The sequence below is a fragment of the Nyctereutes procyonoides genome, unplaced genomic scaffold (assembly GCF_905146905.1).
Source record: "Nyctereutes procyonoides isolate TBG_1078 unplaced genomic scaffold, NYPRO_anot_genome, whole genome shotgun sequence".
Taxonomy (NCBI): Eukaryota; Metazoa; Chordata; class Mammalia; order Carnivora; family Canidae; genus Nyctereutes; species Nyctereutes procyonoides.
In genome coordinates, this window is record NW_026575117.1 from 15635476 (window position 1) to 15653929 (window position 18454).

Below are 18454 nucleotides of genomic sequence, written 5' to 3' on the forward strand. Positions count from 1 at the left end.
CATTTATATCATTATCTTTATGATGAATTTTATTTTGACTATGAAACACATGAAAGTACATTTTGAAGAAAAGTCATTAATATATTATAAACACCTACACCAAAGAAATAGTGTTTTCTGTTTGGGGAAAGTTAAATAATAATTATTTAAGCACTTTCCATGTGCTGAGTAATTTATAATTGTTATTTATATCTTTTACATTTCTCAGTCACACATTGAAGATATCCAAATATTGACTATTTAAATATACTACTTCATTATTACTTAGCATGCGCTTGTGAGTCATCATTTGGAGACTGCAACACACACAAACAATACAAAATTCTTTTGTAACAGAAATGTAAGGAAAATTAATATCCTGACTTTCCCCTACAGTTTTATATAAAATTGTTCACAGCAAAAGTCCCTTGTATTAATCATATAAATGCCATTTTTAATTAAATCGCAGATTCTGCAATATTGAAGGACTTGGAGGCCATTCAGTAAAGTCCTTTTATTATTAGAATGCAAGTTTGGCTGCAGTAGCATAAGCCAGAAAATATTGGCTCAGAAAAAATGCAATTTTATTCCTTTCTCAATACCAGTACAAACATAAACAATCCATGACTGATTTGGTAGCTTCAGAAAAATTGGATTTTACTATCCTTAACACGTTTCTTTATGTCATGATTTTTCATTCCAAGCCATCACATTTTAATTTTAGCCAGGGGAAGAAGAGAAGGTAGATAGCACATATTCCTCTTACTCTAAGGATCCAATTCAGAAGCTTCATGAATTCCTTCTACTTACATCTGTTTGACTAGAATTACCCATTCTAGGTTCAAGAAAACCCATGAGGTGTGGTATAGCAAGAGTTCTGCTAAAATCAGGGGTTGTGTTAGTAAGTAAAGAGAAGTAAAGGAAGAAATCAAATGATCTCTATCAAAGGCCCCACAATTTGTCTTCCAGGTCCTTAAGAGGAGTTGAAATTGATCTAGGGCAGCATTATAGGAGTCGTCCCCAGAGCTCTTGGTGTGGGTGAGTGGGCAGTGGGGAATTGGAGGCAAGATCCTATCAGCGGGTATACAAGGTGATAACATGTTCATAGATATGCTAAGACATTATTTTTCTTTTGCATTATGCTGACATTTGCATTGATGCCAAAAGCAGTGGTGGGTAAACTACCGCTGGAGACTTAGCACAAAGCAAAGACTTGGAACCAAACTGCTGTACTAGTAGGCATATATTATTTTCTGCCACATACTTGTAGAACAAAAAGAAAGTAAGTTTCAGTTAAAAATGTTCTTGGTGAAGCTGTAAAAAAGCTTATTGTGTCTCAATTTTCAGTACCAATCCACATGTCAGAACAAAATGGGAATATGAATAAAGCACTTGTGTTACACACTGAACTATAATGGTTGCCTCGAGGCAAAACACCTGTGCAATTGTTTCCATTGTAAGCTGAGGTAAGCACTTTTTTCATGGCAAATCATTTTTACTTGAAAGAATAATTGACAAACTAGTTTATTCAGACTTGGATACTTGGCAGATCTGTTATCAAAACTGAAAGAAACAAACCTATCACTTCTAGACATACCACTGTCCTATTTAATATCAATGTTAAAAGTACAGTTTTCAAGTGAAAATTAGAGATTTGGAAAAACTGTAACCACAACAATGAGATTAACAGCTCCCAATAAAAGTTTTCCTCATGAACCCAATGATGATAGTAAGGAATGATTTTTTTGTTGTTGTTATTTTATAATGCTACGTTGTCAACATTTGGAAGATCTTCAAAACTAAGTGCATCAATATTTTCCAAATGACTGGCACATGATTTCATATGCATGATTAAAGATCCATTTTAAGGTTCAAGACAGACAAAATAATTTAATGTAAGAGATGTCAAAATGTTAATCACATGGTTTTAGATTCTACATTACATATAACTTTTTAAAATCTATCACTTGCTGAATTTTTGGTGCAGTACAAAAAAGTAATATCCACAATTATTTGAAAAGGCCATTATAATACTTACTTCTCTAATAAATCTATGTGAGATTACAAAATTACAATTTGTAACTGATGCATACACAGTCATGAAAATTCAGCTATTTTCTCTTAAGCCAAATATTAAGCAATTCTGCAGAAATCTTTCATACTTAAATGTTATATATATTAATCTGCAGTGATCATACTTACTGTTCTTTCTAATTGTATTAGTAAATACATTTTAGGGATCCCTGGGTGGCGCAGCGGTTTAGTGCCTGCTTTTGGCCCAGGGCGCGATCCTGGAGACCCAGGATCGAATCCCACGTCGGGCTCCTGGTGCATGGAGCCTGCTTCTCCCCCTGCCTGTGTCTCTACCTCTCTCTCTCTCTCTGTCTCTCTCTCACTGTGCGACTATCAAAAATAAATAAAAATTAAAATAAAAAAATTAAAATAAATAAATACATTTTAAATTTTGTTTTAATTTTTGATAATTTCATTTTACTGTAGTAAGTACACACACACACACACACACACACATATATATATATGCATATATATGTCATACACAAAAGCTCTTTGTATTTTCTCATAATTTTTAAGACTGAATAAGAGTCCTGGGACCAAATAGTTTGACATCTGGTGGTCAAAGTCATTATAGAAGATTTCAGCTAGAGGATTTTCCACTAAGATAACAGAAAAGCTACACTGAAGGCATATAAAGCAGAAGAATGTTTTATGCACATGTCACCTGAATATCATACCATACTTGGAAGTAAGAATACTTTGTCTCTCAATTTTGCTTTTCAGGGCACCTGAGTGGCTTGGTGGTTGAACATCTGCCTTTGGCTCAGGTCCTGATTCTAGGGTCCTGGGATTGAGTCTCACATCAGGCTCGCTGCAGGGAGCCTGCCTCTTCCCCTGCTTATGTCTCTGCCTCTTCCTGTGCCTCTCATGAGTAAATAAATAAAATCTTAATTTTTTTTTTTTGTTTTTCTTCTGTTGGGGATAAAGGTGGAACGGTGATAGGATAAAACATGTAAATAAAAGTGAAAATTGCCCTTAGAAAATTATAAAGACTTTTAATTCTGATTCTCCTCCTATTTTAAGCATTGTTAACCTGGGAGGGGTGTGGTCCAAATCAGTACATTGGTATACTATGAATAATGTAATTGAAATAATGAATTTGGATAAAATGTGTTCTTACATCATTGTTACTTTCTTTCTCCAAAGGCCAATGCAAAGATGGCAAGGACATGGGGTGTTTCTCTTAACATACTAGCCATGGATTTTTATCTCAAGAAGTAGTGCATCACTAAATTTTCTATTTTTAATTTTTATAATGATATGGTTGATATCCCTACAGTCACAGTTTTGTAGTCCAAAATCAACTACAAACAATTGGCCAATTTAAGGATTTACATTACAGATCCATTCCTTATATATTACAGAATTTAATTTGAAACCAACCAGTTTTCTAAATTCTGTACCACCATTACCAATGCCTAGTTTAAAATCATAGTTTTCATTACATATTTGAAGTCATCAAGATAACACTTGAAAATATACATTTACAAAAACTTAGTTCAAATTAATTATTGAATATGATAACAAAATCCAAAAAAAAATCGTAACCAGAAAAAGTAAATTGTTATGAAATAGATTTTAAAATAAATATCATGCAAAACTACACAGAGAAAAGAATTACTTGATTAAATAACATTTTAAAACAGAATTTTGTTTGTCTACTATAAAGTAATTAAATCTTAATTTTTTAGTAAATGTAGGCTTTTGGGAATAGTACTCACACTGTTGTGCATATAGCACAGCTAAAAAGAAACTATGAATCAGGTTCTCAGCTGCAGAGTAGGAGGTGTGGGTAGAGTAGTGCCTGGCTGGAATTTAAGCTCAAATAGCCACAAGTATGGCAGAAAGTAAATGGGAGGAGTCTTGAGAACTCAACTCTATATCTTCCAGACAAGAGAGGATTTTCTTAACTCATCCAATACTATGACTTTTCAAGATTGAAATAAAGGTCATTAAAGTGACCTAGATGAAATACACTTCCACCCTAGCCCTTCCTTTTTTTAGTCAGGGTGTAGTACCTATAATCCTAGAATTATTCTTGTCCAAGCTGGCAGTAGTCTAAAAAATGCTTCTTATGTATAAATGTCTTTTCTAAGCATGTTTAATCTATTCTGTCTAGGAATAAATACTGTAACATCATATATAAAATTATTTTACCTAACCAAAGTTTGCCTCTCTTCATTATTAAATAAACATATTTTAATGAAAGATTACATTTTAAGAAAGATTACATATTTTAATATAAGGATTGTAATCTCTGCTTTTATTGAATGCATGAAAATTACTTATAAAAATTTCCTGTAATGACCTAAAATTATTTTTGTTTCTATAATTCTACTGTTCACAAATCAAGAAGTTACAGTTTATCTTCACATATTTCCATTTGGTTCCTGTGCCCAGTAAATGTGATTTTTCCTCAATGTTTAATGGCTATATTACCTTATTCTTTTGCTTTTAATGTTATATATTTATTACTGTATTTATTAGTTTTGTAGTGCACCATGAAGACTTGGAACAACTTCTGCTTTTCCGTTGTCCCCATCCCTGAGCCAATATTCTCTTAAAATGCCTTTCTCAACATTGTGCAACAATAGTGCATTGGAAGATACCATAACACATGAGCTTTGACAAAATTAACAATCAAAACAACCAAAATCAAATATATTTGTAGTACTAGCCTTTGAAGGTAATTCTTTATCTTGAATAAGCTTTATGGAAAGCAGAAGATATTTATTAATTACCACAGGCAAATCACATTTTTATACTTCATTTTTACTGCCTTCAGGACATATTCAAAATGGATCCAGGTTTTTATTTGCTTTTATTTTTTTTATTTGCTTTTATATCCACTAAAAATGTCCCCTATTATTTTAAGTGAAAGAAACCAATTTGAATTAGTTGATGGTATAAGAGAAAATTACTGGAAGGATAAATCAGATATCTCATATGTTTGAAAGTATGAAAAAATAAAAAAAGAAAAAAATCTGTTATATGTAATCCTCTAATGCATTAGAAAAGAAAGTTGGTCAAAGGTGCAGACACATCATTTTGTAGATTAGCAAGAAGTTGTAAATTGATTTTCTAAGAGCACCAAATCACTCTGCATAACAAAAATATAGACAGATTTCAGTAAAAAAGGGTTATATGGAAGAAATGAGGATCAATAAAGAGAGAGGATTAAAAGAAAAATATCTAGATATTCAGCAAAGGAGAAAGGGAAGTAGGGTGAAAAGAAAAGAAACTGAAGAGAAAACAAATGAGGTAAAAGATTTTTTTTACACATTATTTTTGCAGGTCAGTTATAAGTACCATTCTCATTTTCACTTGAAAATATTAAAATTTATGTTTTTCTTGCCTGTGTTACAGAGTTGTTAATACTTGGTGACACATAAGGGACAGAAAAATCATCTTTCAGCTAGAAATAAAAAAAGATGGATAACAAAGCTTCAGAGAGAGAAATGCACTGGATCTAGGGGTCAAGAAAAAATAAGGGTTTGAATGATCTTGAATTCTCTGTCCCAGACTGGGTCTACAGCCAGCTTCATTGTCATCTACCATAGACAGGATGTCTGCAAAAGAGATGGTTAGCTTCCCTTCTCACCCTCACATCTTAAGGTCTTACTGATAGGTAGAAACTGGCCCTTGACAGGTGTGGTCTGAATGCTGTGTTCCCTCAAAATTCACATGTTGGAATCTTAACCCCCCAAAGATGATGGTATTAGGAGGTGGGCCCTTTGAAGGTGCTCAGTTCATGAGGATGGAGCCTTTGTGAATGGAATTAGTATTCTTAAAATCAAAACTCCAAGGAGATCTCTCACCCCTCCCACCGTGTAAGGACGTAGTAAGAGGTCAGCAGTCTGCTACATGACACAGTTCTTAGATAAGAATAAGATAGTCCTAAACTTATTCTTCCCTGTGACATGAGAGAAGGGATTTTATCATCTCACCTTCCATTATTAATGAAAAAAGATAACTTTATAAAAATATTTTAATTAAATTTTAGTGGTTTGCTGCTGCCTGTATATACTGGCTCAGAAGAACCAATTTTGCATATCACAAGAATTGGAAAATGCTATAAATTAGGGTCTCCACCCAAGAAAGCTGGTTGTTAGACTTTTACCAACATACCTTAAATGTGATATTTCTAAGTTTCGTTGGCCATTCTGTGAATAAAATATAATAGCACAAAATAGTGTAGCTGAATTATTTTGTAGAAATTATGTATGAATATTTTAAAATAATTACTATAATTATTGTCCTTTAATGAAATGAATATGTCATTGTTACTTCCCTCAAAAGTTTTAGAATAGCAAAAAAGTTCACTACCTCAAAGAAGCCAGATTATCACAGGCCTCACAATTTACTCAAGTCAGAATGAGGATTTTAACTTCATATGAATTCATGAGAGCAACAGTGGTGACAATGTAAATTTGGTGAGATTACTCTGAGTAACCTGCTTTATCTCAAGGATGAGTTACACTATGTATTACAAGGAAAAACTTCAACCTATATGTCATTATAGAGAAAGTGTCAAGAAATCATCTTACTAGTCAGGGTTCATTTTGTCAATCTCATTTTGTTTGGTTTTGCTTATTTTTTTCACATTTTAGAGTAATAGACCAATACTAAGGGTAGGATGAAGTAAAAAAAAAAAAAAAAAGCTGAGAAAAAAATTCCATAAAGGCGAGACAAAAAAATAAAATCTCAAATGGAAGTGAGTCACAGGTATTGCTTATCTACTTCTTCTTTCAGGAAATTTTGAAAACATACCTCACATATATCCAACCTCTTTTTTTCACTATATCCTATAAAAAGATTAGAGTACATAGTTTGTTGTCATTTTTCCCTAATATCATTTTATTCTATTAAAATTGAAAAAAGCAAAACAAATAAATCTCACATTCCTTATAAAAAATAGAGATGGAAAACATTTCAAATTTAATAAAATTGTTTATGTAGCAAGCAGTCTGTGTGTGTGTCTGTGTGTGTGTGTGATGACTAATAACAAACATAAGAATTATGCTAAATTTAAAAAGAAAGTCAAGAAAACTTCTGGTGATCTTTGATTTATTTAGTTTAAAAATTTAGAATGCAAATATTTATTTCTATAATTTATTAAATTTAGTTCCATGTATTTTCCATTAAATTTAGTTCCAAATAATATATCTTTATTTTATTCTTTTCAATCTTTATCATGCTTATTTATTCTGTACACATCCAATTGAATTCTGTCATATTTTCATACTTTTCTTACAAATCTTGTACTTTTATGACATATTTATATGTTTAAATTTTATTTATTTTTACTAGAAATTAATGTAGCTCTCATGATATATTGGACCCCACTACCTGTTCATTTCCAGTTTTCATTTCTCCACTCACCCCTTAAATATATCTTTAGATTCTGTGCAAACACTTTCCTTTTTTTTTAAGGTTTATTTATATATTTGAGAGAAAGAGAGAAAGAGTGAATGAGAGGAGGGGCTGATAGAGAGGAAGAGAGAGAATCCCAAGCGAACTCTGGATTGAGCAAGGAGCCTAATGCAGGGCTCTCATTTGGATTACTATTTTGGAAAATGCAATTTATTATTTTTGAGACCTAACAGAAAATGTTTTCAAATTATCTCTAATAATATAAATTATAACATAATGCTATGTATATTATCACATCTGCATTCAGAAAATAAATAGAGCTCACTATCCAAACAATGTCCTTAGTTGTCTATATTACCATAAATGTCTTACCTTTGTCTTGGCAAACTGATGAGGGGTTGTTTATGACACCTCTTGCTAAGGCTAAAGAGCTTGTGTACAATTTTCTGCGCCTTCAGGAATAGCTGCTTCATGCTGTTCTCCAGTTGTTCATAGCGGCGCTGAAAATTAGAATCCATTGTCCACAAATGCATTATGGTAGATGTGTTGAGGAAATAATTCATGGGTAGCCTTTTCATAAAGAACTTGAATTCATCTGGAAAAATGTTAAAATTCAATACTTTAATAAACCAACTATTTTCCCTTTTTCCAAAATAAATTTAATGTTAATATTAAAAACAAATACCAATTATTATTTTATGTGCAACAAATTAAAAGCAAATCGGAATTTTTTTTTGATGTTTTAGAATTGTTTTCTTTTTTGTTCCCCTTAAAGGAGAACTTTCATGGTAGAAGATAATGAAAATAATTTGTACTAAAACAAGTATTTGGCCAGAAAGTTTAAGCTGAATTTAATTTTTCAATGTTCTCCTTTTGAGGGTTTTTGAATGAACTTTCTCCCACAAGTAGTAGTCATTAATTCAGCTTTCTTTTTTGGCATTAGTATTAAAAATCCTTTCCAAGTGTTTCATACGAAAGAAATAATTTCATTAACTCAGCATAGAAAATACATATAATTATTATTAAATGATTATATTAATGCTCAAAGAAAAAGAAAACTTTTAAAATAGAAGATTATAATATTCAACTATGCATTCTGGTTATTCCCTTTAACTAACCATATTCTAACTTGTAGAGACAAAGTAGTTTAAAACAAAGCTTATGCCAAAGAGAAAAATTTAAAAAGAATTTAAAGCTCTAATTCTGGCTTTTGTTTTTGTGCTGATCATTACCGTATCTAAAATTGTTTTCTTTTTAAATGTCTGATTAACCAACAGTAGAAACAAGACTTGATGCTATACTAAAATAAGCAATCACCTAAAGGTCTATTAATGATCTTAACACAAAAGAGAGTTGAGACAATTGCCAAAAGATGGAAACAAACCAACTATCCATCCATAAATGAATATATATCTTAATTATGGTGTACATGGATATATATGAATATTATTGACTCATAAATATATAATGAAGTTCTGACATATGTGGCAGCATGAATAAACTTTGAAAATATGTAAATGAAATAAGCCAGACTAAAACAAAAACACAAATATTGTATGATTCCACTTATATGAAATATCTAAAATAATCAAGTTCATTGGGATAGAAAATAGATTAGAATTTACCAAAGGGTGAGGGAAGACGAAATGGAACATTATTGGATTATAGCTACAGAATTTCTGTTTGTGGTGATGAAAACTTTTTCAAAAAAAGATAGCAGTGATGGTTGTACAACATCATTAATGTAATTAATGTCACTGAATTGTATAGATAAAATGGGAAATTTTATGTTGTATGATTTTATCACAGTAAAAACCAATAAAAAGAGATAGTATAGCCTTTCCTCCCATTTTCTTCTAAAGTAAATATTATGAACTAGGAGTAAAAACGAAACCCACAAAAAAAAAAAACCCTCTTTGTATCATTTTGCTATTTCTTTAAAATATCAGTGTTAAGAATATCATATTGCACCCATTTCACTGTAGTAGATGGCTGATTGTTCCTTCCCATAAATATGGGAACTCACCACAAGATGTTTTCAGTGGCTGAAGATGTAATATTTGGCAAGTGAGGCAAATGATATTTTAGTTACTATACTACCCATCAAAAAGTACATGGTATGCATTAAACCTCAGCCTCTCTGTGCCTTCATTTCCTCCTTTGAAAATGAAATAGAACATTGTGGATGATCGTAACCTTATTTCACTTTAAAATTCTGTGATGTTATAAGCATTTCTTTAAATTACCTTTTAGCTAGTTATCCAATTCAAAAACAGTTGTTTTTCTAATGTTCAGTTGCAGCTATTTTTATTTAACTGGATTTGGACAAGGTGTGTCAATAGCCATTCCTTGATGTGGGCAGTGTGTCTAATGCACTATTTTAAAACCTCCAAATTACCATTTCTTAAATGATGCCATTCACTTGGGAAAAGTGTATTACATTAACACACACACACATATATATTTAGAGCAATTAATTTATATTTATTTTATTAGTAGGGTTATTTTGATATTCCGACCCAAACTCTTTCATCAATGCTGACAAATAAAACTTTTTGGCAATTAATAGAAAATTATATTCTGAATATTGGAGTTGTCATTTCTTCTGGAGCAAATGAACACAGAGTCCTGGCGTCTTTTGGACATTTATGGTCTAGACATTTACTACAAGAAGAAAAAATAAAACAAAAGGAAAAATGATTTATGAAGGGAGATTTTGGAGAATGTATCCACTTGATATGCTTCAAATCATTTTTTTAAGTAAGCGGGGTATAAATAAGAGATGCATTTTAAAATTCCAATTTCACAGTACCCTACATTTCGTGTGGTCCCATATGTCTCTTTTGAGAAATTCCCTCTTTTGAATAAAGGAGTTGATGCATGGAAATTGGAAAGCATTTCTTGGATTATTCACAGAACAGATGCCACCTCTTTGAAAACTAATCATTCAATTCATTGTCATCTTTTACTTGAACACTTTTGATAAGACTTTATTGTTTCATGGCTTTGCATATTTTCATTGTTTGCTATAATACTCTTCTGAAAGTTTCTAAATTAGTAAATTTTATTCAAGATAAATAATATTTTAAAACAGGATGTATTTTGTATTACTAAAGTGTATGTAATAGCGTATGTCAGCTGAAAACTGTCACTATACTATTTCTAAGAAACATAGTTTTAAACATGGCACTTGAATAATCACTTCATTATGAAGTCAACACTGACAGTCACTCAAAACATTTATTGGACACCTGCTGTGCACAGAGCATACAGATGTTTTAGTCAGTCGATGAGAACGACTATGGATAAACCTTTCATCTTATTTTTTTCAATGGCAAATGACATGAGATAATTTCTGATATTAAAATAACAACCTCAGTTTTTGAAATTCATTCTACTTAGAAGTCAAGAGAATCTCCAGAAATATTCCCATGGATAGTTTTTCTTTTGTGCTCAGCAATTAGTAAAATCCATATTTATAGAATGTGAACATGAAATTTGAATGATACAGTAGACTTATTATAAATCCAAGGATTTATGTAACTACAAAGAAATAATACAATGATTAGGGGAGGCCAGATAACATTTTATCCTATGGTAGTTGCTAGAAGCCATACTGAAAATAAAACACGGGGATCCCTGGGTGGCGCAGCGGTTTGGCGCCTGCCTTTGGCCCAGGGCGCGATCCTGGAGACCCGGGATCGAATCCCACGTCGGGCTCCCGGTGCATGGAGCCTGCTTCTCCCTCTGCCTGTGTCTCTGCCTCTCTCTCTCTCTCTCTCTCTGTGTGACTATCATAAATAAATAAATAAAAAAAAAGAAACTTTCCTTTAAAAAAAAAAAGAAAAGAAAACACTATTGCTTTTCAAATGGCAAGTAAACAATAACTAGCCATATATTTGGGGGTGAATAAATTTGTAAAAGAAAACAAATTAATGTTGCATAAAAATAATCCAGAAAAAGTAAATTTAGTATCTAGATTCCTAGACAGATATTAATCTGGAAACATCAGTTAAGTATGTACCAACTAAGTACTTTTGCTCGGTATGGTTTGGAGGACAATAGAGAAAATAATACAACAACAATGATAATGGTAATAAACATCCTCTTGCTCACAGGAATATATAGTCAATCAGTCTTCTTAATAAAACTATTTCACATGAGGCAAAGAATAACACAGAGAGAAATGCATGATGTTAATTAATTCTATGGAGGCAAAGAGAATTAGGTTAAGTGACAACTTTCCAATAACTATAGAAGACTAGCAAGGCACCATGTTAACTTCCTATACTGTTACTACTTCTCCATTAAAAATGAAGTGTTTTTTAAAAAAAAAATAGTTGAACAAATTTTGTTCCTTTTTTCCCCTTTTCCCCTGTTAGTAACTCTAGTTAATACTTGATATTTAATTAGCCAATTCTGGAACTAATTCATTCTCCCCCTCACCCCATCTCTGTGTCTCTCTCATTAGCTCTTACTTTGACAAGAACTGTTTTAAGTGCTTTAAATGCTAATACAATCCCTCCAATAATCCTTCATGTAAATTTTATTGGCATCGCTATGTGTGTGGAATACAGATAATCTTTACTTTCATAACTGTAATGTTAGCAAAAATTTTTATTGACATTCCTGGGTTTGCATATTGATCTAATGTATTTATATGCACTCTATTCTCATGCTTCACAATTGAATCAAATAGGTAAGGGTAGAAAAATGAAAAATTTTAGGGTGTAAAATAGCCAGTCATATGTAACCCTGATTTGTGTTTCTGACTATACTGATGAGCATGATAATCACTGACCAGTATCTTTGATTATGTATTTTTAAATGTTCAGAATCTCTATTCAGAACTGATTTAGAATATATTTTCAGGGATCCCTGGGTGGCACAACGGTTTGGCGCCTTTGGCCCAGGGCGCGATCCTGGAGACCCGGGATCGAATCCCACGTTGGGCTCCCGGTGCATGGAGCCTGCTTCTCCCTCTGCCTATGTCTCTGCCTCTCTCTCTCTCTCTCTGTGACTATCATAAATAAATAAAGAAAAAAAAAGAATATATTTTCAAAGGTGCTCTAAAGCATTCTTCTTCTTCTTCTTCTTCTTCTTCTTCTTCTTCTTCTTCTTCTTCTTCTTCTTCTTCTTCCTCTTTTTAAAGCAAGCCCCATACCCAGCATGGAGCTCAATACAGAGCTGAATTCATCACCCTGAGCTCAGATTGGGAGTCGGATGCTCAACCAACTGAGGCACCCAGGCATCCCCTAAAGCATGCTAAATTTTCTAGAGCTTTGAGAAAATATAAATTTACTTCCTCAAAAGTGTAGAAGACTAATCAGATATTTTTCATTATTATTCAGAAATTATTTCTTAAGTTCCAAATCCATGAAAATAATCCAAAACAGAAGCTGCTTACCATTAGAAAGTAAGACTATAGTTAGGAAGAACTGAGGGAGGAAACTGGTGCTTTTATGGTTTTTATGAATTCAGATGAACTTGCTTTTGGCTAAAATTTAAATAAATATTGTGAATCAATATAAAAAGACAGCCAAGGGACACCTGGGTGGCTCAGTGGTTGGACGTCTGCCCTTTGGCTCAGGGCGTGATCCCAGGATCTGGGATCAAGTCCCACATCCAGGTCCCTGCATGGAGCCTGCTTCTCCCTCTGCCTGTGTATCTACCTCTTTCTGTGTCTCTCATGAATAAGTAAATAAAATCTTAAAAACAAAGACAGCCAAAATATACTATTGAATTGTCAATATACTATGTGTATATCTCATGTGTCAGACATTTTTTAAAAAAATTGATTTTTTAAAAGATTTTATTTACTTATTCATGAGAGACACAGAAAGAGGCAGAGACACAGGCAGAGGGAGAAGCAAGCTTCCCACAGAGAATCTAATTTGGGACTCGATCGCAGGACCCCAGGATCATGGCCAATCGCTGAGGCATGGGCATGATGCTCAATTGCTAAGCCCCCTGGCATCCCTTAAAAAGTGATCTTAATTAACTGCTTGTTAATAAGTAAAAGTCTACTGGTTCACATTTCATGCATTTTTTTCTTAACATATTGAGACAATCAAAGTGTTTTTTCAGTAGAAATGACAATGCTATATGGATGACAATTTTAATTATTCTAAAAGTATAGCAATAGCTTTACTATACTAATAAAATATTGTACAATATCTAGGAAAATATGCAGGGACACAGGGCATCTTAAAATGAAAGAAGGTAATAGGTAAAAAAAAATATATATATATATATATATATATGTCAGATACATTCAAAGAATCTATGAAACATTGTTTTTAAACAGAAAGAATCATCATTTCTGATTTTATGACATTACCAATATAATGCCTTCGAACTCATCTCTCCTGCTTATGGTTGGGAATGCAGGATTTTCTGAAATAATGCATATTAATAACAACTGTAGTAGCACAAAATTTTTATAAGCAATGAACTAATAAAATAAGTACTACTTCCTCACACAGAATGCAGTACTATACCCTGAACACATGGCAAAATACATTCTGTTTCTATGGCTATATTTTTATTTATTAATTTGTTGGTTTAGTCTAAAATAGGTTTATTCCTATGCTAAGTAGTATCTCCAGAGCTAATAAATGCCTATCACCGGTCTTCAGAACACTCTGTTGCAAAGCTATTCTTTGTTCCTCACAAGCCAGTTTTCTATGAGAGAGCATGGATTCTTCTATCTTCTGATTTTCACTAGCAAAGTTTTACCTATATTAATTGCAAACCTTCACAGCCCAGAAACTGTGACCTTAAGTAGTAACATATAAGACTGAGACATAAGTGGGGATGTGAGTAGGAAGAGGGCTGATGTGAAAATATGCTGAGAGAGAGAAAATTCAGGCAATCAGCATCCTGAGTAGCAGAAAGTTACCAAGGACTGAAATGAAAATTTGACCCCTGAGAGAGTGCAAGGAATACACAAATTTTGACCCACTTCATAATTCTGACTATAATTACTCAAGCTTTACTTTAAAAATTAAAAAAAAATTCCTAGGGACTATTTGAATGATTTGTATCCGTTTAGTACTTTCCCAACTTCTACAGTAAATCACTGGCATGACTTTGAGTAGCTACATATTGGCACAAGCCTATTCATACCGTTCTATAAGTCACGGCTATAGAGTTTACACTGAAAATGACAAAATACTATAATGCTGCATAAAGTACATGGCAAGTCTGTTCCATGGTTTGTGAACTGGCCAATTTTATGAGGCTACAAAGTGATGGGTCGACAAAGGCATAAATCTAAAACTGATCCTAATTCCCCAGAAGCTGCCTAGAAATAAGCCATGTTTTTCCTGTTTTCTTTTTCTCTGAAAAATACAGCATATTTTTATATTAAAATACTTTATTACCATGAGCCAATTAATCTGTCCTTCATTGGATTGTCCAGTTTATGAACTCCCTATCAAATGTTTGAGAAGTTACCCAGACCACTAAGGACAGAACCTGCAAGGCTCAGATCTTGACATTTCCAGTTCCCTTGTAGATACAGAGTGGGTGCATCATATAAGCTATAGGAATCTGGTGTACCCACCCAGCGTTTGAATCTTAAGCTGTTGATGCAATAGCAAAGAAGATGCCCAGAGCAATTCACTCTGGAAATGGTGGTTACAGCAGTAATGGTAGTGTTTGGAGCAGTCTTGTATTTATTGCAGTTAGCAGCAATGACATCACTAAGTCAGTCTTAGGCAAGATTTTTAACTTTATGTTGACTATGCAGCACAAGCATACTTCTCTAGATGATCTGATTATTCCAAATGCTATACAATATCCTTTAATGAGTTCCTTATCAGATTAAGTTAGCTAGAGCCTGTTTTTCTTACTTCCAGCAAAGAATCTGGGCTAATCAAGTACTGGTACCCAAAGTGGTTTGACAATAGCTCTTGTGGGCAATAGAGAAAACATATGCTTGGTGTCCAAGACTGATTGAGACAGAGGGTTTTTAAAACCATATGGTATTATGGGTGGAAATTTGACAATAGAAACACCACCTGTGCTCATCTAGAATGTACAGAAAGAGCATTTGGGACTATGTGCCTGCATAGAACTGAATGAAGAACATGAAAAATTCAAAGACTGAGGGTGAGTTGGTTACTACAAATAGAGATGGCTTGCTTAAAGAGCTCAAATTCCTACACTTTCTTCTCAAAGAATAGAATGAATATTGGAGACTTTCAAAGACTGTGCTAAAGGACTCTTTTATCTCTTGCAGCTGTAGGGCTTCAAAACAAACTTTGATCCCAAGATTGAATTTAAATTTCCTGCCAGATCTGTTAAATTAAAGTTAGAAACAACACTAAGAAAGTATGGGAACATAGGAACTGGAAGGTAGATATACCAGAGGACTGAAATTAATTCAGAATAATTCAAAGCATTAATCATTAATACTTGTTTCCTTGATCCCAAGAAACAGCACCTTCTTTGTCTGATAGACTAATGCTGTCTTGCTTTCAGCCATTGTCATAATCTTGATCAAAACAGTGACCTGCACTGGGAAGCCTATGTTCTTCGTGACCTGCTTCCATCACCCATCATTTTGTTGAAACTATTATAAGATTAATTTTCCAATAGGCTATCAAGAATTTGCTAATTTATATTGGAGCAAAAAAAAACATTACATACATTGGTGAAAAGAATGCTGACATCTCTGATGAATACTGTGGCTGTTTTCTGTAGGCTGGCATGCCAGTTAGTGTGAAAATCTGTGTGAAATCAGGAAAATTTTTATTTCAATGAGGATATAATTAATATTCTCTGATTGAGGCCTAGTAGCAGCTATTAGTCATCAGAGGTACAAGGAACATGGGTTTTTTAACCTACAACAGGTTCAGGGTATTACTTAGAGAGGTCTAACTAATAGGAATTATATAGTCTATTAATCAGCTCATCACGCCAAGGGATTTAAATATAGGACCAGTGCCCTGAGGTCCTTTTTGATTTGTATAATTGAAAAAAAATTAAATCTGATGACTAAGTCCTGACTTGAGTCATCATGAGAGAGAAGAATTCTTCCCAACCCTGAATCATTTCAAAGACTTGGAAATCCTATAACATAGTTTAAGTAGGGCAAATTTTCCTTTACATTGTGAATTAATTCTTAGGTCTCCTGAACACCAGAATATTCCAGGAATCAGTGTGTAGTCTTATAGAATTAAGATAGTATATTGGGTTTTCCCTGAATTCCCTTCAAATTAGGCCCAGTGGGACCTTACCTCATGCCATTTTTTATTTTCCCAGTCCCTAACTAAAGAATTAGAATAGGAGAATATTGGCTCCCTGATGTATTATGAAATAAGTCTATTAAGGTAAGAAGGATAAAATGAAGCTTCCCTTTCCTACCAAAAGACTAAATCCAAAATGATATTGCTTGTTTTCTAAGCTTGACACGATTGCAGGAATTAGAAATCCATTCAGTACTGAAAATTGTGAGGATAGTATTCATATTCCATCTCCAATTAACTCACCATGTTGGCTACAGCTTAATCATAGAGCAACTCTAATCAAAACTGCTATTCCAGATGTGGTAGCTTACTGGTGGCATGACTCCTGGCACTAGGGATAAAGTTTCTTCTTGGTACAAACTGTTTTCTCTATCATTGTAAACAGAGATATACCAGGAGCAGTCTCCTTTCATATGTCAGGTACAAGAGCTAAACATTCTCATTTTATTCTAGGGTTCAATCATTTCACAGCCTCTGTAGCACAATTTATTTCATAGGAACATAGATCATCTCATCATGCCATAGGACATATTTTGTTAATGACATCATACTGAAGAGTCATGAAAAACACAAGTAGCAGGTATCCTGGCTGCTGGCCCATACCTTAGCTGTGTACAAGGGCTGCAAATAAATCTTATGAAAACTGAAGCCCTCAATGCCTGGGTGAGATTTCTAAGTCAGTGGTCCTGGCATATTTTGATAGTATCTCCAAAATGAAGAACAGGTAACTGCTCCTTTAACAACCTTCATAACAAAGATGCACAAATATTGGAAGTTCATCAAATGAATTATCTAGCAACATTACTGATAATGATGAATTCAATCAAATGTATTGGGGTATTGGATGTGCCAGTTGCAGATTCTTTTGCTCTTTATGTCCTCAAGTCTTCAAGAAATTGCTCTTTCTATGTGATTTAGGGAGTGTTCCTGGCATAGCCTCTGAGCCAGAATCTCTAAGTCCTCCTGCTGATTCTGTGAGCTAACCAATCCATATCTTTAAATAAATTCCTTTCCTGCTGTGGTCAGATTCTATTCTTGAAAGAATGTTGACTGATAGAGCTATTTGAGGCCTTAAAGGTAATCATAATGTAGAGTTTAACAAAAGTTCACAAGTATTTATTATCTACTGTGTGCCTATCACTGTGCTAGTTAAGTGGTAAAACTATAATAATAATCATTGTAGCTATAACAATTGTACTTTCTTCATGGGAGTTCTGTGTAAATTAAATGATATAATTACCATGAAAACTTAATAAAATGTCTTTTACGTAATTAGTGATAAATGCTAGCCATTATTTTTTCTTCTTATATTCAGTGTTTCTATGTGTGCTGTGCTGAGCACTTTACATGGATTATCTCATTTAATTCTTACAACAATCCTTAGAGATGGGTGCTATTATATTCTGCATTTTGCTGTTGAGGAAATGTACCTTAGCAAGGCTCAGCAAATTGTTCAAAGTGGCACAGTTATTAATTAGAGTTCAGAATAAACCAAGTCTGAAAAAAGCATGACTCCTACCTTAAGAAAAAACACAAGAGAGAGTTAACAGGGGAAAATAATACTATTCTCTATATTTAAAAAAGTATTTTGTTTGGCAGATTTTACAAATGTTATTACACCCAACCTCATAACAGCACAGTAGGACAGGCCAGCTTTATTAAGATACGATGTGAAACTAATTTGAATTATGGAATTATCATATAAAGCCGACTATGAGGAAAAAAAATGAGAACAATAATAGACCCAAAAAAACATAAAAGGAGAGCTCATT

General features: G+C 33.2%; 1 protein-coding gene across 2 annotated transcripts in view; it reads right to left on the reverse strand.

Moving 5' to 3' along the window:
- BRINP3 (BMP/retinoic acid inducible neural specific 3) overlaps positions 1 to 18454 on the reverse strand; it is a 354638-nt gene that overhangs the window by 58030 nt on the left and 278154 nt on the right. For both annotated transcript variants that reach the window (XM_055334216.1, XM_055334217.1), the window contains one exon: positions 7801 to 8023. In XM_055334216.1, coding sequence (XP_055190191.1) covers positions 7801 to 8023 — 223 coding nt within the window. The remainder of the gene's footprint in view (positions 1 to 7800; positions 8024 to 18454) is intronic.